The sequence below is a fragment of the Sciurus carolinensis genome, chromosome 10 (genome assembly GCF_902686445.1).
Source record: "Sciurus carolinensis chromosome 10, mSciCar1.2, whole genome shotgun sequence".
NCBI classification, from domain to species: domain Eukaryota; kingdom Metazoa; phylum Chordata; class Mammalia; order Rodentia; family Sciuridae; genus Sciurus; species Sciurus carolinensis.
This window is the reverse complement of record NC_062222.1, coordinates 42154227-42176872: the sequence shown is the minus strand read 5'-3', so window position 1 is coordinate 42176872 and position 22646 is coordinate 42154227. Positions and strand designations below refer to the sequence as shown.

Here is a 22646-nt window from a genome sequence, read left to right as displayed (position 1 = left end):
GAGAAGAGAAAAAAGTTCAGTAATTTAGAATAGTCCAGCTAGGTTGTTTTGTTTTGTTTTGTTAGAGTCTTATGTGGCTCCACCACTGAGTTATAACCCCAACCCAATCCTGCTGTGTTCTGTGAGGGATTAGCTAGGGTGAATAACAGAGAAAGCAGGCTTTAATCTCAGGTCACATTAAAATTAAATGGTAGTTACAAAATATCAATTTGCATTGAAGCTCAGTTTTAGAATTTTAAATTTTAAATTTTGTATAGTTAATATATTTTAAATTTTGTATGGTTAATAAATTGATATCATTCTAAGAAAAGTATGCATATTGATAAACAATGAGTTAATTGCACATAACTTGAAAATTTTTAAATATTTAACTGAAAGACTTGAACATTCAGGACAGAAGCCTGTATTAATATAAAAATTAATAATAATTTGTATAATATGTCCTTTGCCAAAAGTCATTATATAAGTGAATTTGTTTATCTTTCTTGATTTCAAATACATGACCATGTACCACATTTAATGTGCAATAATTATTGAGAAGGCTTCACCAGTTTCATGGCCAAGGTTCAAACCAAGTAACCAATATGGCTGAAGAGCTATTTCTTCTTTTATCCATGATTTAAATGATATTATTACATATCATACTTAAATGATACTACATATTTTACTACTTCCTTAACTAGTCCTTAAGGTTTATTTAAAGAACTTATTAATTTTCTTGTTTTGAGAAAAATTTTTTTTTAGTCTGGTGATTTTATCATTTTAGGGCACGTTATAAAGAAAGGTGGGGAGTTATCACTATTAAAAGCACATATTTAATCTGTGGCCATCTTTTAATGGAAGACACACTTTGTAATGTAATGTGCTATAATTACAAGGTAGTTCCTTTTTCCAAAAGGGCCTTATATAAGGTGTTCCTTGGAATAGTTCAAATCTGGCTTGAATGATCATTTTAATTACACTATTCACTTTTTTTTTTCCTTTTGCAATCTTTATATTCCTACTGGAACATATTTTTGAATTTCTTCATATTAAGCTACATATTTTGTCATTCTGATTACCCTTGAGCAAGTCTAACCCAACTGACCATCCCTTGCACTAGATGCCCTTTCCAAATGACTTTGTCTGGTCCTGTTCTTTCCTCCCACCATTATGATTTAGTTCATACTTTTCTTTTAACCTATCAGATATTCACATATCTGCAAACTTTTTTTTGTCTATAAAGCACAATTCAAGCTATATCCTCTATGATATATATTTTTGATATCTCTGGGTAGAATTTATTTCTTATGTCAAAACAATATCAACTTCAACCAGAGATTCATGCATAAAGGGGCTCTGGCCATTTGTTATTGATTGTTACTATGCACTTCCATATTTTTAAGTTAAAATAAAATGTACTTTATTGTGTTCAGATATTTTTAAATTAAAATGCATTTTATTGCAGTTATACATTTTTAAGTTAATATAAAATATTTAAACATACATACATGCTCACATACATTCACACATATATTACATGTAATGTCATACATTTCTTTGTGCCTGGAATTTATGAGGTACCCAATGAAGGATAGTAGTTTTATTATTTCCCCTGTTTTTAAATCAAGAGATTCTTAATACAGAACCTGCAACATACATAATCATTTGTGTTTTGCATCCACTCCATAGCTATCGTCGGAGAGCTCAAAAGCTTTCAGAAATTCACAAGGATCAACCTGGTCACCCTGTCAATCGGACTATCTATTGGATAGATTATATTCTTCGTCACGATGGAGCCCATCACCTACGTGCCGCTGTCCATCAAATCTCTTTCTGTCAGTATTTTTTACTGGATATTGCCTTTGTGCTTTTGCTTGGTGCTGCCTTGTTTTACTTCTTCTTGTCCTGGGTGACAAAATTTATCTACAGAAAAATCAAAAGTCTGTGGTCTAAAAATAAGCATAGTGCTGTTAATGGACATTACCACAATGGAATCCTCAATGGCAAATACAAAAGAAATGGCCATATTAAACATGAAAAGAAAGTGAAATGAGCCAGCAGCCCAGGTGATGGAAACAAATCTGTTCAGTCATTGAAATTTTATTGCTAGAAATTAGTCTAACAGCTACTAAAAGTAAAATGTCAGCAAACAATTCTAACACTTCCTTATCAGATCTTACTAATGAATTTCTGTGGAATTAAGATGGCTGTACAAAGCACAAACCTAAAATGCGAAAGTGTATTTGATTCAAATACTGATGCAGAAAGTTTTGGCACTGAACCTTTTAGAAGCCTTAATTATTTAAATTAATTAAGTGACCGTGTCAGACCTTAGTTTTAAATGTTGATATGTGTGTGTCACAGATAAGGAATGGTTTCTTTTTTCTTATTGAGGTGTGTGTGTGTGTGTGTCTGTGTGTGTCTGTGTGTGTGTCTGTGTGTGTGTCTGTGTGTGTGTCCTAATTCAGAGAATTTTATCTGGCTGCTTGTTTTATTTGTTGAGGGTACAACACATTCATGAATGAAGTAGTAAGACAGTCAAGATCCACATGCTTCTCTTGTAGCTTCTTCTATAGCATTAATGTGTGCACTCAGAACACTACCATCAGAGAACACCTCTCTCAAAACTGAATGCAGAGGAAGAAAGTGAAAAGATAAATGGCACAGTTTTTTGTACTTTTTGTTTACTTCATGTTTTCTTGTTTGTTTTGTTTTTCCTTTTCTTACCAACTTATGGATACTTCTGGGGGAAAATGTGTAATTAAAAATGTATAAATCTATTGTCACATTTTCCTTTTGTTTTCCCCCTACCAATAATTTTCCTCTGGAAGAATCTTATTATTTTTTCCCTATTTTTATTTTAAGGAGTAACATTTTGTTCAATGCATAATTAAGACAAAGCAGCAAAACTCTGACTTTTGTTCAGAATACTAGAGGTTATTGCTTATGTGGCATTTTAAAATAGGGCCATTGCTTGGATGTTTATGTGACTATTTGATGACTTTTCTGTGATGTAAGTTTGGAATATTTAGATGTTGCAAATCCAAAGTTCTAATTTTAAAATATCATCTTCATCCCTTTTATTTTCTGGGCCACACTCTATATAGTATATAGGTGCCAACAATTATTTCTTTTAAACAGAAGATTTGCAGTTCTCATTATTGGTACCTGCTTTGTCTGCAAAGATTGTAGAATTTACCTGGTATACAGAAATGACAGAAATAGAATCACTTGTTTTGTAAAGATAAGTTCTTCTTTCCCTTCTCAGTCCTTCAGCCCCATTTGGGCAGCCTTTTCCAGTCATTGTGAGTGACATGGAACAGTGACAGTATTCGTGTAGAACAGGGACGCAAGTCACAAACATCATAAAATTAGGACTTCCCTGCTGGACCATTTACTCGGTGGCAACTATTAGTTTTTTTCCATGTCATTCTGTTTACTTAGCATTTGCACTACACCTGTTGAGTGTATGCTTTATTTATTTGTAGTTTGAAATCCTATGACTGACATCTGAAAAATGCAACATTTACCTAACGCCATTCACTAACGGAAGAGTTGTGAAAATTCTAGAATGCTGTAAATCCTTGTCATACACTATGACATACAACTTCATTACACTCCCACCAGGAGCCACTTTCCTGTACTTAGAAATAATGTCACAAGTAGTTTTCTAATGTACAATACAGACAAACATACTGCTCTCTGAATACTTGAAGAAATGGTATTACACATATAAGCCTATTATACCTTTTCACAATCTTATCACAATGTTGTCGTTAAAAGGAAAAAAAGACACAGGCAATGAATGGTGGGATGGTAACAGGGCTTAGAGTGTATGAATGAGTTGATTTTACTTTTTTTGGAATTTGGTGAAGTTAACAAGCACTGACTGGATGATTATAAATTAATCTCCACTGTGATAAAAACTTAAACAATAAACATGATTTAAAATAGAGAAATGTTGTTGGAATAAAATTTTTATTCAGATTTTATTTCACAATATTATGGACATTTATTATAAACATGTTTCTAAGACAGGTCTCCCAATTTTTATATGTGTATGTGAGTGTGAAAACAATGTATTAAATGTGGGGGTGTGTTTTTATTAAACAGAGGGATCTACCTTACAAGTACATCAACATGGATATTAAAATTCTATCCCAGAATTAAGTTTGTTAAGTGTAAGTATTTACTGATCATTGTTATTTTTATTTTTTTCTTAGGAGGCTTACTGTTAGACAGTTTTGGTAAAAGAATGATTTTAAATTTTCCACACTTGGGTTAGATTCTCTAATAAAGTAAAATTTTCAAGAAGGTATTAATTCATTTGCTTTTTAGAAAGAGTTTGGTGCAACTTTTAAATATCTCCATAGCTGATTATCATGATGTCCAGCACAAATGAGAATTAAGAAGTTTTGCCTCTACAGTGTAAGTTCTAGTATTCTACCACATAAGCACGCAAGGTCAGGAAAGAGCAAATGTTTGGGTTATAGCAATGATTTATGATTGAGGTTGGAGAAAGCTGTAGACTCTCTCTTCAAAACAGCTACTTACCAAATCCCAAAGTACTACTAAAATTGAATGGCTTCACTCTGAAAAGAAAAAGTTTTAAAATGACCTAAGTAAGTTGAAGAATGACTTCAAGTGATAATCTAGTCATCTCTTTTATTAAAAAAGTACAATTAATTCATTTTCATTCTTGCTGCTAAGCAATTCAGCTAATTTGTAAATGTAAAATCACATTTGAGAATGTCTGTTTCCTTTTGGTATAATCAAAAACATTTTGAAATAGAGAATTTTTAAATCTTATATAATGAAGTTTGAGAATCATAGGAATTATTATTAAAACCTCTCCAAAATATGCGTTAGAGAACTTGTTATCCTGCTTCTGAGATGGTAAGGGTTTTAACTAGCTTTTAAAGACATATATGTCATGAAAAGATGCTATTCATATTTTTGGCAGATAGCAAAATAGTTTTTTGGGCAAGTTTTAATAAAAAGTGCTTAGAAGTTCACACAAATAAAATATTGATGTTTTCATTTTCCTGTAAATGCCACAGAACGTTATAGGTCCCAAATCACTTGTGTGTTTGTTTTCCTGAATTGGGGGTAATATAGCAGGGGAAGAGTGACATAAATAATGATAATCTTAGTTTTTAAAATATGGAAACCAAAAGGCATGAAATAATCATATCATTCACACTCTTTCTTTTGGGTAATTCAGACATAATTGAAGAGAGAATTCACATTATACTCTGATAATGCAAAATCTCTGATACTCTACTTAGTTAGGATAATAAATCCAGATTTTTTTCAGTAGAGTATAATCGAAATTCAAACTGAAGAATCCTGACTACATGTAAAATGATACTGTTATTCAAGTAAGATGGCTAAAATGTAAGTCTGTGAAAGAAGTCCAATACCAACTTTAATCTCAGGTATTACAATATCTCAGGTATTACAAAGCACTTTAGTGTATTAACCAGTAAAACATGAATTACTCACTGAATTTTATAGAATTAAAAGTATTATATTCCTATGTTACTTCCCACAGTTAGTTTAAGCTCTAAGCTTTTTTCAGTAATCCTGTCTTGTATAATAAGTGATCATTCCTTACTGCAGAGAGAGGGACTAACTTGAGTTTCACTAAATCTGTAGAGTTATCCATACTTTCAGAAGACCATTTCTCCTAAACTCTGACTTAGTTTTAACATTAGGATCAGATTTCCATTTAGATCAAAATTAAATAAAAAACAATGCAACCAAGAAAAGTTTTGTTATCAAGATCTGTTACTCTTTTACTTAGCACAGAACTGCATTAGAGTATGATATGTTGAAAAGGTGAATTTCATATGTTCAAGACAATTCTGGTTCAGTCACACCAGTAAAATGTTGATGGAGATCCATGAATATTCCTTACTCGAAGCTCCGAATGGAAACTTTTGAATATAAATACGTTGGTAAATTTCTTGTAACATTAAATTTTACATTAGCAATGATGTGTGTGAGTGCTGTTAAATCTTGGAGTGGCTATGCATTTTGTTCACAAATCAAAGGAAATGGTGGTGAATATCTTAAAAACCATCAGTTCTGCTTTCAAGTCTGCCTTCTGGCTATAGCATAGATTCAACTTACGAATAGGACAGTACAGGAATGCTTAAAAATACTAACATTAACAATTAATTAAGTTTCATCAGAAAAAGCTAATGCTGCTGGGCACAGTGGCACACATCTGTAATTCCTGCTGCTTAGGAGGCTGAGGCAGAAAGATCACACAAGTTTAAAGTTAGCCTCAACAACTTAGCAAGGCCCTAAGCAACTTAGTGAGACACTGTCTCAAAATAAAATATAAAAAGGGGTGAATATGTGGTTTAGTGGTTAAGTGCTCCTAGGTTCAATCCCCCAATGACAAAAAGAAAAAAAAAAAAAAAGAAAGCAAATGCTAATGATATGTATATCAATGGGAGAAAAAATATATCAATAGCATTTACATATGTTTATGTATATTTAATATTTACATTACACACACAGTTCTTTAGAAATTATACTTTTTAAAAGTTCAAGCTAAAAACATTGTATTTCTTCAAGACTGGCAGTATTATGGAATTTTTAAAGACTGTTTCAGGAAATAAAAACTTTCTTTTAAGCTGAAGAAAGTTAAAAAGAACTAACAAGTTTTAGAAACTTGTTAGGAGTACCTTTCCTAACACTTCTTGCCAAAATGAAAGAATATAGAATGAACATGTTGTAATATAAAATTAATCCACTTCTTTGAATATATTCTTCTTTCTTGTATTTCCATCTTCTTATTTATTCTAGAATAAAAATATTTTTAGATTAAGAAATTTAAACTACATGTAGATTCTAGGTATAAATAACATTTCTCATAATCACTTCAACTGATAATGACAATTTCTCTTTTGGGGTCTCAAGGAGGATAAAAGCAATGGAGAATTTCACTCAAGTTCCTCTGCTGTTCTTCATTACCTGTTCTCTCCCATTGTCCTGCTTCAAAACTTTCTCTTACCTTTGTTAGGCATTCACTAAATTGGACTCCCATTTTCAATTTATGGTGCACAGATTGTGTCTGTGTATTTAATAATGCTTTTTTGTTATTAACAGAATGTGGAACCAACTGGAGCTCAAATATCCAAAAGTACAGAATGCTAAGCGGAGAAAATGTCCAGCACTTGTGTTTGTTTTGATTTGGTTTGGTTTTATTTGTGCCAGTTGAATATCATGTAGGTTGTAAGGTTCATTGAAAATAATGAATGTGCTGATCGTGCTTCCAGTGCGTATTGGAAGAGCCCTACCAGTGAGGGCTCATTTTGTTCCCTCAGGACACTCACTGTGTGACTCACTGTGTGAACTCTCTGGAGCACAGCTCAGTGATCTCTAAACTGTCAAGTCACATGTACCTCTTTGTACCTCCCACTGGTCAATTAAAATTCTTATACAGCTCACTTGTACCAGGAGAAACTCTGCCTGTCCCCAGTGGATGCCTGCCTCATACATTCATTGTTGATGCTCCTAACAGGATCCTTCAGCATCAAGAAATATGTTCAATCCCTGATTCTGTAACCCCACTTATTTAGCATAGCTCATATTCCTAATGTTGACAGAAGATGCTGGAAATGCAGTCAGCTGCCTGGTAGAGTCAAAGAAAAGCCCAAGATGGATAGGTGATAGGCAGTCAAAAACATCTCAACCTAGGATGGCAGCAGGATGATCTTCCACATGTCAGTAAAAAGGTGTGGGTGAGAAATGCAGGGTCTGCCTGGGAAGAAGGCAGAGGTTGAGGTTTAGATCAAAACCCACCTCAGAATGCCTTTCATATTTCTTAGGAAGAATAAAAATCAAGCAGAGACCTTTAAAGATCTTGGATGTAGTATCCAGAGAAGTCAGAGGGATTTGGCAAATGCAAGACATTGGCAATATCCAGCAATCTACAGGCACATGGGCCCTGTTACATAGTGCATGTTCTGGTGATGTGCTTTTCAACATATATGGAAGTGATCCCTGAGAATGTAGTTACACCACTGGAGAGGTAAATAAAGTCACCTCTGCCAAGTCAGAGGTATACAGACATCTTTACTTGAGTTTCCTTAAATCAGAGGGAAACAATAGCAATTTAATACATGTTAATTCTCTCTCTCTCTCTCTTTTTTTTTTTTTTTTTTTTTCGTACTTGGGATTGAACTCAGGACTCTTAACCACTGAGCCTCATCCCCAGCCCTTTTTATTCTTAAATTTTGAGACAGGTTCTCCCTTAATTGCTTAGGGCCTCACTAAGTTAATGAGGCTGGCCTCAGACTTGTCATCCTCCTGCTTCAGCCTCCTGAGTTGCTGAGGTCACAGGTGTGGGCCACTGTGCCTGGCTCCATTCTCGAATTTTAAAGTAAATAATTTTAACATTTGGCTACATGGAATTCTATTTTATGCCAAGAGTGCTCTATTACTCTACCAGTTTTTGGATGCCAGCTCTAGTGTGTCTATCATTACTCACATCACTGATTGAGAAATAGCTTTTAGGTATTTATGGGAAATGTTTTCAAATTATTCACACAACAGACTCCATGAAAACTAAATAGAAAAGAAGCACTGAAGGAAATGTTCAATTTCAAAGGGTATTTAAAATGTCATGCAATGTACATTGCTTTAACTTCTTATTTCTTTGACATGAATAGTAGCCTTCTAGTTCCTTCTTATATCATCACTTTATACTACTCAAACTCTAAAGTTTCACTGTATTAAGAGTGCCATTTTGAAATCCTTACAGCAGGTACAAGGGAAGACTAAGTAATATTCAAAGGAAAAACTGAAAGCTGGGTTGTTGGTTTGGGACTGTAATGTTCTAGACCATACCCATGTTCCAGACCTAGAACACCCTTACCAGTCAGTCCAAATGCTCTTACTAGTTCAGCATAGGAGTACATCTGGTTGTGATCAGCATCAAACAGCTCCAGTTGCTCTTGTTCTGGTGTCTCTTCTCCTAGAAGGCTCTCTATTTCATGGTATGTTAAATATCCATTTGCATTGTTATCAGCACCATAGAAAAAGATTTGAAGATCTACGGAAATAAAAATGGTTTGTGTACTTCAACTCAAGTTTCAAATGTGAACTCAAACATTTACACCCTTCATGACAGTACTGGGCTTCTCATCTGCTGTTTTTTTCTGTTCATCACAATTGCAGATCATTTCCTCCCAGTTGGTGTTTGCTGGGCAACTCTTTATAGATTCAATTGTCCCCCCTCTCTTCCAACACTGTTTATCTTCTCTTTAGTCTATTCTGAATTATTTGATCATTTATTTCAGTAATTATCTTTCTGTTACCTGTATCCCCATGATGTTTTAATGTTAAACCATAAATAACCATAAATGTTTTTGCTATTTTCCATTTGCCTCATTTATTGATACAGTCATTTTAATGGAATATTTTCCACTGCCCTGCAGTTTTTGATATGTTCACCAGATCTTCTTTCTCTCCTAAGACTATTAAAAAAAAAAAATCCATGTGGCTAAGTTTCAGTGGTCTTCTCCTCCCAGTTCCTTGATTTATCTTGCTTACATTCACTGCCTACTTTTGTCTTTCTAACATTTCTTAATTTTTACATCAAGAAATCCCTGCTCATTTGCCATCAGGTATGGACATGCATCTCTTACATTCATAAGCTGATTATCACCTGTAAAATTTTATTTTAGCTCACATGTAATCAAATTGTGTTTCTCCATTTATAAAATCAGCAAATAATATTCCTTTGTCAATATTCTTATTATCCTCTTCATCTCACTGCTCTAAGTACTGCCTTTATTAAAACACAAGCAAACATTGTTTTCTGGGGTTCTAAAGTGCCAGGCACTGTATGTGATACTAGGATGCAAGGATGAAGAAGCCACAGTCCCTGACTTCAAGGGAACAAAAACAGCAAATAAGCAGTTTCAGTAAGCAATAGGATCTGTATAGTAATATGGGCACAGACAATGTGCCATTGAAACAAAAGGGAGGGGCGTTTCCCTCTGAGGGTTGTTTCAGTTGAATCACAGAAAATGCATGGAAATTCAACAGACCAAGTTGATGGAGGTAATCTGGGGAAAGTGAGCCCCATAGCCAAAGGCACTGAGTTAAGGAAGAGTGTGGAACATTAGGAACCTGCACATGGTTTAGTCTGACTGGAGCGTACGTGTTGAGAAAGGACCACTATACAAAGAAAAGAGCCTTTCTGACATCAGTCTTCCTTTTCATCAGTCTTCCTTGTATCACTGTGAAGCACAACCTATCTTTACATTCAGTGATCTTTTGGGATGTCTATTTATGTACCTGTGTCCAATGTACCTAGTCATATGGCACATATCACTTAAAACTGTTGGTGTCAAGCTTCTTGTGTTGCAGGTTTGACATAATGGAAAGGTTTTTCATATATAGAGATGATATGATAGATAAAATGATAAGATTGCTTGTGCTTGGCTTAGGAATACTCAATTGTAATATGTATAGCTTAACTAGTATGAAGAAAAAGAACAGAAAGATTTTTCATCTTAAAATATGAGAGTGTATTCTGGTAGTGAAAAGATTCAGCAAAAGCAACAATTTACAAACCTTTTTTTTACTCAACGAGGTGATGAAAAATGCCTGGGAATACTGACTGACCAAGTGTTCAAGAACAACAGTGACAGAGTAAGGATCGTGGTCATCGAGGCAGCCATGGATTGCTACAGAACGTTATTCTTGTTAGAAGAAAATAAATTAGTAATGCGTTCCTATGCAGGAAATATAATAACTGAATGTGATATAATGTTTAGAGATTTTAAATCTAGCCATACCCTTTATTCAATCTGTACTTGTTTTTCTACGATTTTTGGTTTTGCATTAGCAGCCATCACTCTGTTTTTATTAATCTCCATTTTGCAAAAAGCACACATCCAAACACCAAACCCAGGTCCCAGAATCAGATGAAATGCAGCTTCTAAAGCTTAAATGTGTAGAAGGGACAGAAAAGGTAAACAAAACTTCAGCATTGCCAAAGGAACAAGTGGAACCGATGAGGTGTGGTAACACAGCAATTGTGGCGTGTGACCATTAATTCACTAACTAATTCTCTTCCCAGATTCAATGTCTGCCAACCTGCGGAAAGCACAAGCTCTAAAGCAATGAAATTAAGACAGTCTGGAGCCCCTGCAGATACTTTCTACCTAACCCCTTTTATCTAGATTAGATTAGATTGTTCTAGCTCACTGGGTCTTTTATATCCTTGGGGCTGTTGATAAGCAACATCCTCCCCTTGAGAATGAAGAAAAATAAAAAAAATTTTTTGGACTCATTTTGGGGAAATAATGAGAGAAAGAGACTGGGAAAGACAGTAGCCTTGGATTTCCTTCCACTAAAAGGTGATGATGGTATCTAATTAAATGAAAACTTCAAGCATAGATACTCATCTTTTTGAATTATGTTTAGATTCATATTAAGCCCAGAGCTAATATATGTGTTTTAAAATTTACATAAGTGTTAAAAAATATGATTTAGCTGTCAGATACGTTGCTGGACATTGGAGTTTAACTTAATAGAGCAGGCCAAATAACCCACAGAGTGGTGACAGAGACTGGTTTCATGTGTATGCAAAGAAAAGTAATTTAGATGTCAACTCAAAGAATGTTCATTACTCTCTTATTACCCTTTTATCCAGGAGGTTTGATCAAGTGCTTTTATTCAAGAGGGCAATCAAGTTTCTTCTCCAAATTGTGTCAACTGTTCTATTTTTTTTTTCCAACTGTTTTTCATTGTGGAGAAAAGTTACAAAATCCCCACAAACTATTTACAAACTATTATATGTAAATAATCACTAAACAACAACAAAAAAAAGCCACTGACTTCCTTTATGCTTGCTTTAGAGGACTTAAGACAAGTCATTCATAGAGGATAATCTATTGTGGATGAGCAGTTCATTAAGATGACAGCTGGTTGGCCAAGATTTGAAAGTTAAAACCTTAATACACAATTCTGTTTAAAGAGGTTGGACTAGCAGCCTTTAAAGTTCTTCCAAATACAGGGTGCACCTCCTGATAAATTATATGTTGTTGTCAAAGCCCTTGACCTTTTCCTCTCTTCCCCCTCCATCATCACCTCCATGCCAAATCAGGGGTTTTATCACCTAGCGTCTCTCTACTTCTGAAATATTCTCCAGGATCCCACTCTTAGTCCTCAACTTGCTATCATCCCAGCACCTTCCCACTACACTTAGTGATGTTTATTTCCATAACTCCTCCATTTCCCCTCTCAATCTAAACCCTGATTTTCTTTGATAATCCAAACCTTCCATCCTTAACGTTAGCATTTCTGTTGACTACACCCTCAAAACTCGCTCTAGTGTCCGGCTACACTCCTGTAGCAAAAATCCAATCCTGCATCAACCCTGTATCAATGTTCTCCATTCCTGTGCCTGGGTTGATGAGCAACACTGACAAGAATTAAAAAGCCACATGGATTGGTGTTGCTGAAAAATCAAGATCCTTCTCTTAGTTGGTCAGTTGATACCTACGCATCATTACATTTATTCCCTTGTGGCTCCCTTTCTTCTTTTCCATAGCTATTTCAAACCTTCATCAGATTCCCTTCAGTTTCTTTTTTATTTGCCAGTTTACCTCCATTGGTTTCAGTAGATGATCTATTACTTTACCAAAATATATAATGTAGATAAACAAGTGGTCCTTCACCTTCCTGCCACTTCTAACCTATCTGTATCCACCTCTACGTAGTCTAATTTTCTGTAGTATCGGTGAGAAAGTAATCTCACAAAAATTTCTATTCTAGTGCCTAAATTTAATCTCATTGTTTAGATTCTACTTTGAAATTCTTCGTTTATGTGGTGTTATCAAGATATCCAAATGGAAAGGTCTAGGAGATATTTGGTCAACAGATTAAGAGCTCAGGAAAGAAAACCTGGCTTTAGATTTATGCTTGGGATTTAGTATCAAATAAAAATTAATTAAAATCGTGGCAGAAAAATAGTGAATGGCACCTAAATCACATCATACCACTACTTTCTCGTCTCAGTTCCCCTGATTTCTTCCTTTTTCATTTTCTCTTTCAATAATGGCATCAACACAATTGCCCAAGGAAATAAACCCTGAAATTACCTTATCCTTACCCACCATCTCCAGCCTATAACAGCATTTTGCTAATTCATGCCCCCAGGGTTTCTTGAGTCTCCTTTCTCTTGCCATTGCCTTAGTTCAGCTGTTTTTCATCTTTTGTCTGGCTTATTGCCAGTTCCCTAATTGTTCTCTACTTTCATCAGGACTATAGTTTACAGTTTGCTAACAGCCTGCTTCCAGACTTTCTACCTCAAACCTATTTCCCTTCCACTTACAGTTGTATCTATCTAAATGTGCAAATTTATCATTCTAATTTTTTATTACCTAAGTTATCAGGTTGCATCCTGTTCACAGTAAGATGAAACCTAGCCAGGCATATAAGGCCTTTTGTATTTGGTGATTGATTACACCCCTAACTCACTTGTTCCACTTCCCAGGTCTTCCTACTAGCAAGGCAGAACTGTTTGAAGTTGCTCATCTGCATTACGCTCCCTAGTGAATATAACCTTTAGTATTTCCTTTTTTATGGAGTTCTTATTACTTTGATCTCTTCCCTCACATCTCTCCAGTTGTGTCCTCACCCTTCCCTAGGCTAACCCTTTCCTATTCAAATCAGAGCTCTAATATTACCTTTTAGAGAAAGATTTTGCCTAGGTATGCTCCTGGATCCCGACTTCTTTTCTAATTTTCTGTGCTCATGGCTTCTCATCATAATTATTCATATATTATCTTCTCCATTAAAAACACTGTGCTTCTGACTTTCTCATCTTCATTCCCACTTTGTGCAGACTTGAGATAAGACACATTAAATGTTTGCTGAATGACTAACAGTTGCACTCTAGTTTTTTTATTGTCCTATTACTGCTTCCATATCAGCATGTGTTAGGACATGAGATGAGAATCTGGGGTCGGAATAGGACTAAATGCATGTATTATGAGACAAAATATATTTTACTGTTGCCCTTTGATCACCCTGACTCAAGTAAGACCCCCTTGCTAGCTTTCTGCTAGCCCTAAGCACATGTCTGTTTTCCTCTCTCCCATCTTGTTCTCCTCTATCTTGTTCTTGTTCACTGATGGACATTCAGTGTCTGGCACAGCACAGCTTTGCAAAGAGTCTGTGCAATTCACTAATTGATTCTCTTCCAGGGCAAGTCTAGGATAGGAGTGAGAGAGGCTGTATTTCTTTCCTAAGTACACACTGTTCTTGATCTTTTAAAGATAACCTTATTTCTGGTTCTTTGTTTAGTAGTTTCCTTTCATACCTGCTGCCCTTATGATATTGATGATGATAGATGTTTTATATATAAAGGCATGAATATACTGGTTTTCCATATCCACTATCAAGCTTGAATTAAAAATACTATATGTACAATGATTTTATATGATATATAACTGATATGTTAGAATAGATGGTATGTAAATTATAATTAAACAAAGTTGTTATTTTAAGAAACCAAAACACAAACGCATGCAAATATGTTACTTTCACCCAAATGGAAATCTCAAAATAAAACAACCTAAGTTCTGTCAGAGGCAGCCAAAAGTCAAGTCATTTTCTTAATTCTTTCATCAACATTTCCCCCATTTTGGAAGGCTTTGTTATCTTTTCATGAATTAATATTAACATGTTACTTATGAGTGTTCAGGTAATGTAAAATTCACTACAAGTTTTTATATTTGGGTAAATGTTACAGCCTTAGTGTGCCTTGATTTTATGCCTCTAGGACTTGGAGACTACTCATTTAAGTGCATATGCATTTTTCCTTTCATTTTATAAAATAAACTATACGTAATAGCACTACAGAGTAGAATGAAGAAATTTTCCCTTTCAGTCATCCCCTGCCCCAGAGTTATTTTAGAGTTGAATATATAAAAATATATTGAATAGCTTGGCAGTAGAAAAGTCATATGTACATACAATTAAAATCTTGACTTTCCATATTTGTATGCTAAATATTGAAAATAAGGCAGATGACACAGAGGCACAACTTCTTAAATCATTTCCTGATGAAATGCTTGGATCCCAACCTTTAGCATCGAAGTGAAACTTACCTGTAAGATTCTTTATGAATGAAATTATTATCTTGGGTTTCTCTTCTAATATTTCAGCATTTTCTGCATCTGTAGGATTTTGCGACGTTGGTTCTAGAGCAGTGTTTATAAAGGGAACAGAAACACTGACCTGATCTAGGAGATGTGAGAGAATGAATTGATTACACACTTGGTATAGGGTATCTAGGCAAACAAATTGTAGATCTCAATTACCACTAGCTCTATAATCATCTCACCAAGTGATCTGGAACAGAAGATTTAATTCCATGCTCTTTTCAGTTGGAAACACTATAAAAGGCATACCTGTTTTCATAGGCTAATGTTTCATTTCCTTTACCATCTCACTTATTGCTTGACTGTGTATGTTAGACTCCTCAGCAGAATAATTCATACATTTGATTATTCAAAAAACATTCACTGAGCACCCACTCTGTGCTAGGCAGGACTAGTTATTATGGATGCCACCATGAGTAAGACATTGTCTTTGGAACAAACACTACTGTCTCATGATAAGTTCAACAGTGAGAGATCCTTGGAGGTGTGATGTGTAGAAAATGCCCAGGGTGAAATTTCTAGTACAATTAACATTGTCAAAGGTAGTTTTATTCAACTGTCTAATAAAACAGTCAGTGACAATGAAAATCATGAAAGAATGACTTTAAATGCTCAAGAAACCAAGCAACAGCTAACTATTTCGGATTCTAAGAGAAACTTTAACTATAAAATACCAGATTGTATGAATGGAAAGAGTTCCAATAGACTGGAAAAGTAGAAGAATCCCATGAGTTTAGGGGGAGGGATTTGTCCTAAAGAATCATTAAGGACAATTTGCTGATTCAATTCTTTTAACTCATGTAAATGCTTAGGATATGAGTTAAAATTGAAATTCCAGACTTTGTTAAATTCAGCACTACTCTGGTACAGGACTCTGAAATCATGTCTGTACAACATCATGCATACAATATGGAATTTCTCCCACTCAAGATTCAGATAGTGAAGACAGATAAGAATCTCACATTATTTGGGTAAAGGCACATTTCTGGATATTCTGCATTGATTTAACCACTGTACCAACTTCCAGGTATGGATCTTCAACAAACTCCCCTGGGGAAAACCCAAACCTATCTACTTATTTACTTGGGAAAACCCACTTAGGTTTTCAGAGGAGCTGAATATTGCTAGAGAATTTCTGCTAAATGCTTGAAGTCTCCAGCACCCACCATGGCAATTTCTCTACACTTGCAGTTTGAATTCCATCCTGGTTTCAAGGTTTTGCTACAGCATAATTACCATCTTTCCCATGTAATATTTTTTCTCCACCTATAGGAAAACCCCTGACAGAATAAAAATATTTCTTAATACCTCTCATATTAAAAAAATCTTAATACTGAGTCTCCCTCCTACAAATTTATTTTTCTCCTTCCTTTTTATAGTAAAACTTCTCACAAAGTCCCTGCATTCTTTACATAACGCTTTTCGTGGAACCCCCACCATCATCATTCTATTGAAATTGTTTTTTCCAAGACCACCAGTGACCTTCATCTTGCCCAATTCAGGAATCACTTTCTTGTCTTCATCTTAGTTAACCTCAGCCTCTCAGGATATTTGACCCAGCTCTCTCCTTCTTGAAATATTTTCTTTTTTAAATTTCCATCTCTATCTCCTCTTCTACAAAGAGAGAAATTCAGTAGTGTTTATGTGTACCTATATCACACAGTTATTATGAAGATTAAATGAGTTCACACTAATACATGACCAGTTTTAAATAGTGTCTAGCATATATTTTTCAGGAATGAAAACTTTTATCGTTTCCTAAGAGGTACTCTCCTCTTCTATTTCAATGTCCACTTCACAATTTTTTGATTTCTGTTTGTGCCTCAGCTGTCTGACCTATAAATGAAAAATGAAGGAGCACATGTAGTCCTGGGCCTTCTTCCTCATCTTACCTTCTCGCTATATGATCCCAGAGATCCTCATGACTTTGATATATTAATATATATTAATGTCCCAAATTTACATCTCCACCTCTCATCTGCACCTTAAGTTCCAAACTTAACTGACTACTTGTCATCTGTATTTTAAGTCTATTGAGGATTTCATATTCAAATTGTCAAAATAGAACTTATAATTTCCCCCAAGATTTTTCTGTGTTGTAAATGGTACCAATATTCATCGAATTGACACCTAGATAGCTAAATATTATTTTTCCTCTCTCCACATCTGATGGATTAAGTCCTGCTGACTCTACTGCTGAACATTTTCCTAAAACCCTTCATTTCTTTCCACCCAAACCATGATGATCTCCTGCCCGGCCTTCAGCACAAAGCACCTAAAAGATCTTCCACCTTCCATACTTGGCTTTCTAGTATTGAGATTCTATTCAGCAACCAGAGCCCCCTTCAAATGTCCTACAATCTGTCATCTTACTTCCCTGTCGAAACCCTCTGGCTTCTCAAAAATTTCACTGTAGTCTACTGGATTCGACATGTTCTTGCTGCTGCCTGAAATATTTTTGATCCAATATCCTACAATTTTCCTCTTTAATCATTAAGTTTCAGTCTTATTGGATTGTTTTTATTTCTCACATGCTAAGCTCATTTTCCCTCTAAGGCCTTTGCACTGCAGATCCTGTTGCCTAGAATGCCTTAGGCAGAGCTTCATGTAAATGCCTTTGCTTCTTTCCTAGGCCTCTATCCAAATGCCTTCGGCTCCGTGAGTCCTTTCTTTATAATGCAGCTTAAGCCAACCTTCTCCAGAGGTGTATATCCTAATTATTCTTAATTTCTTCTTAACACTTTCCCTTGCCTAAAATCATCTTATTTCTGTGTTTATTTTTTTCACTTATTTCATGTTTGTTTCTCTCAATTAGAATGCAATCTCCAAGAGAGAGCAGGGAACTTCATGCATGCTGAGTCCTCAGTGACCAGAGCAATGCCTGGCAAATGGTATTTGATAAACAAATATTGTTGAGCAAGCAAATGTCTAAAAAGGGAATATTCTCAGTAAGTGTTAACCAGCAAAGGCAATCCATATAATCTCTTTCTGAATGGTGACACAAAATTTTGTAGATATTCTTTCCTTAAATGTAAGTAAACAATGCATCCCTTAAGGCATAACACCCCTCTCCAAGTCCTACATGGTCCGCATGGACTTGAATATTATGAAATACAGGAATGTAAGGAATAATTAATATTATAATAAGGTTTCATTTGTTATATATAGTAAGTTTATTTCTCAATTTATCTCAGGCAACTGCTACAAGTTGGACGATTGCCTCATTTTCTTCATTGTTAATAATCTCTGCCTAGCCCGATGCAGTGGTGCACATCTGTAATCCCAGCAGTTTGGGAGGCTGAGACAGGAGGATTGTGAGTTTAAAGCCAGTCTCAGCAACTTAGCAAGGCCTTAAGCAACTCAGCAAGACCCTGTCTCTAAATAAAATATAAATAAGGGCTGAGGATATGGCTCAGTGGTTAAGCACCCCTGGGTTCAATTCCTGGTACCAAAAAAAAAAAAAGATATTAAAAACAAAAATCTCCGCCTACTTGCAAATGTACATAACAGAAAGAAAATATTGCCCATATTAAAATTATATCACAGGTGGCATCTAAATTGTTTACAGAAGGGATTAATATAGGAGAAGCCAAAGTCTCTTTCGTTATGATTATGGCCATGTATCATTCACACATTTATCAATTTCTTCAATAAGTAATACAGAGAATCTATGTGACAGGAAGTGTGACTGAAGTTATGCAATGAACTGAACATGCACTATGCTGTCCTTTTCTAATTAACCATATACTAAAGCAAATTATCCATACAATGAATGATTGACATACCTGAAATACCATAATTCTCACTAGGTGTTAAATACGGCAGTCCTGAAGAATATACTGTCTTTTCATTTTCTTGGAAGGGTTGAGTTGTTGATTCAGTATATGAATTCAAATGTTCCATCCTGGCCATAGTCAGGGTACTCTCCAAAACATAGATGTTATCTTTAAATTGGGAAAGTTGCAAATAAATATCATTCAAGTCCTAGAGAGCAAAGTATAAAGAGTGAGCATTTAAAAGAAGACCAGATATGTTTGATCAAAATGGCTCTAATTATATCAAACTATATGATGAAACTACATTCAGGGAAAATATTTAACATCCAAAATGTTATTTGATAGCAAATTATGAAGAATAAAGTCTATATTTAAGATAATGTACTCATTATTTAAATTGTTTTATTATTAATTTTCCCTTGCTGATGCCAAAGTTTTGAAAATATGCTAATTTAGGTGAACCTGACCATTCATATAACCAAGGAGAAGATGATTAGATAGAGGTTTCAAATAAAATATATGTAGCATGAAATTTTGTTTTTAAAGGGATTCTACCATAAAGCCTTAAGAAGAAAATTAATAAATTTTTCCATTATCATTTTTTGTGTGCATAAAAAGAACAAATGTAAATTACATATTCAAATCATTTAAGCCAATTAATCACATGAAATTAATGATCAAGTTCTCCACCTTGGTGATCATAATAATATTCATAATGATATTAACAGTTTCAGTAGTAGTATAATTCCTCACATTGATGAAGATCCCATGGGTGAAAGAATCTAACCTTTGCTTATATCATAATGAAAATGGCATGACTGTCAGTTAGGTTATTAGGAATTTTGAAAAGATAAACAATGATTTCTCTATGAATGCATATTCGAATATTTCCATATATGTTTAAGATATTTTTACATATAAAACATTATTGAAACACGGAGGAATTTAATATTATGAAGAATATTTTACTAAAGCTATCACTTTCTGATTAGGATGAGAAGCAGAACGAGTGACTTTTCTAAGGTCCTGAGGTCCAACGGCTAAAAGCTGGACTGCTGTTAGGATGAATGAACCTTTGGTGACATCTAGTGGTGAAAGGTAGATTTATTCACATTTCAAAATTTTAAGGTGTCAATACACAATTTATATAATCTTGAGAGAAGCTGACATAAATTGAAGATTGGACCCAAATGGAGAAATTTATTAATCTTATTTTCTTCAGCAAAAATGCCTTAAAACTGGTTATGAATAAAGGAAAAGTCAGAAAAGAATCAACATTTACTAAAGATTTTCAAACTGCATCATAAAAATTTTCTTTAAAGAATAAATTTTAAAATAATTTGTTCACCAGATTATAGTATAGATACAGCTGAAATTATTTTAGCTTTTGTGGATGTGTTTCAATTCTGGAGAGAAGGGTTACACTTAGTGATTTTGTCCTTGGCTTTGTTTTGTTTGTTTTTTGTTTCTTTTGTGGAGTTTTTTGGTGGTGGTACTGGGGATCAAACCCAGAGGTGCTCTACTACTGAGATACATTCCCAGTTCTTTTAATCCCTTTTTATTTGTGTATTTATCTTTTACTTTGAGACATGGTCTTGCTAAGTTGCTAAGAATGGACTTAAACTTTCCATCCTTCTACCTCAGCCTCTGGAGTAGTTGGGATTAGAGGCATGAACCACCATGCCCTGCTGACAGTTGTTGTTGTTGTTTTCCGGGGGGGGGGGGGGGGGGGTGCTGGGGATTGAACCCAGGGCCTTGTGCTTACAAGGCAAGCACTTTACCCACTGAGCTATCTCCCCAGCCCCCTGACAGTTGTTTTAATTTGGTGAATTCCGGTAATGTGGACTTCTGAAAGAAGCTAAATGGGAGTCAAGAGAGAACCTATGTGTATATTTTCTGTTTTCTACAATCTACCATGCATACACTTGGAATTACCAAGTAAAAATGTTCTTATAATGAGTGGCAGAAAATTTTGTTGATCTGGTTTCCCATTTAATGTTTTAAGCAAAATGGCAAAACAAACAAACAAAAAAAAACTTTGACTTTTTACCATGCTATAAGGAACAAAACTATCTTAGATTCTTAAGAAATCCACTCAGAGACTGGGTCTGTAGTTCAGTGGTAGAGCACTTGCCTTGCACGTGTGTGAGGCACTGGGTTTGAACCTCAGCACCACATAAAAATAAAATAAATAAATAAAGATATTGTGTTTACAACTAAAAACAATATATAAAAAAAAAAAAGAAATCCACTCAGACTTTGAATCACATATTTCAGGGTCAGAGACACTATGCTGGAGGTGATCAGAGCTTCTCTTCTAATGCATTCATACTAACAGAAATTGGGGTAAATTATTTAATATTGTTAAGCCTCAAAATTACTTTTAGAAAAGAAAATATTGAATTATTTTCCAATATTGAATAAGTTCCAAACCCTTTTATTTTTTGGTACAAAATTTTGCCAAGGAAAAGAAAAAAAAGTCACAGCTATGTTTCTAAGGGCTGTGTCCACACATTACAAATGGAATTGGAATTTTGCTAATTATCGAGTTAATTTAATTACTTTAGGTGTTTAAATCCAAACTCAATTTTCATAGTGTCATTTACCTACATTAATGTGTCTATGATGATTAAATTAAATGTTTAGCTTCACTTTACTATGTTGACTTAGCTCTCTGAACTAACAGACGTAATAGGAGAGTGTATGATAATGTAAGCTACCATAGTTTCTCCAAGTAAATGTTTTCTTTATATTAGATAAGCTTCACTGCATTAATCATACTGTATATGAGTAATCAAATATTTGAAATCTATGGATAAAATTTTAGGGCCAACGACTTTTATTAATTCACTAGGAAATATTTCTTGAGTGCATACTGTATGCCAAGTAGATTGTATAAATTTTGTTGTGTATTTCGTTCCCATTGTGTATTACTGTGAGTCTTTCAGAAATATGTTTATTTTGCTATTTCTGCAAAATTTGCAATATTTTAATAAGATAGAGCCATAGAACTGAGATTTGATAGATTAAGGGATAAGAATATTTCACTGATCTTGATAAACTTTGTCTAATGGCCTTCCAAAGAGACATCAATATTTTTCAATTTCACTAGTACTTATTTTCGTACCATACATCATTACTAGGAATTAAACATTTTTTTCTTCTTTGGCTGATTTGCTAAGTGAAATTTACATGTAGTTTTTATTTGAATTTTCATTTATTTAATAAAACAGATACTTGTATGTATTCTCTTGTCTGTACATATTTCAATTTTCTTCAGGATTTACATGAACTTTGATGTTTGTGCAAATATATTACTACTATATCCTTTGCCTTTTAAGGTTCTTGCATAGTAATTATTTCCTCATCTGTCTTTTTCTTAACTTGTTAGACTCACAAAATCACCTATGTCCCCTCCAGAATGTTGATAGATATTGATTCTCATTTTAGTTGTGTTGTTTCATTTTTAATGTCTGATTTTTAAATTTATATATATTAATCTTTATCTTTGATATGAAATATTTACCTGAAATAATTTGCTCCCAAATGTGAACTAAATATTGTAACAGTCTATTAAATAATACTTTCTTCATTCTGATGTTATACTTTCTTTGTCATGAAAGTTTTGTGTTTTACAAAAATGAAATGTTTCTTGTTTAAGGAGACTATTTTTCTTGCTCAGGTTTTA

At 34.3% G+C, this 22646-nt stretch overlaps 2 protein-coding genes across 2 annotated transcripts in view; one reads left to right on the top strand and one right to left on the bottom strand.

The window, feature by feature from the left end:
- The window catches only part of Ugt8 (UDP glycosyltransferase 8), a 76262-nt gene extending 72325 nt beyond the window's left edge, over positions 1 to 3937 (top strand). The window contains exon 6 of the mRNA XM_047565646.1: positions 1672 to 3937. Coding sequence (XP_047421602.1) covers positions 1672 to 2035 — 364 coding nt within the window. The 3' untranslated portion in view covers positions 2036 to 3937. The remainder of the gene's footprint in view (positions 1 to 1671) is intronic.
- Positions 3938 to 8676: 4739 nt separating this feature from the next.
- LOC124994178 (uncharacterized) overlaps positions 8677 to 22646 on the bottom strand; it is a 72389-nt gene continuing 58419 nt past the window's right edge. The window contains exons 5-7 of the mRNA XM_047565991.1: positions 18968 to 19166; positions 15129 to 15263; positions 8677 to 9052 (exon numbers count right to left, since the gene is read on the bottom strand). Coding sequence (XP_047421947.1) covers positions 8778 to 9052; positions 15129 to 15263; positions 18968 to 19166 — 609 coding nt within the window. The 3' untranslated portion in view covers positions 8677 to 8777. The remainder of the gene's footprint in view (positions 9053 to 15128; positions 15264 to 18967; positions 19167 to 22646) is intronic.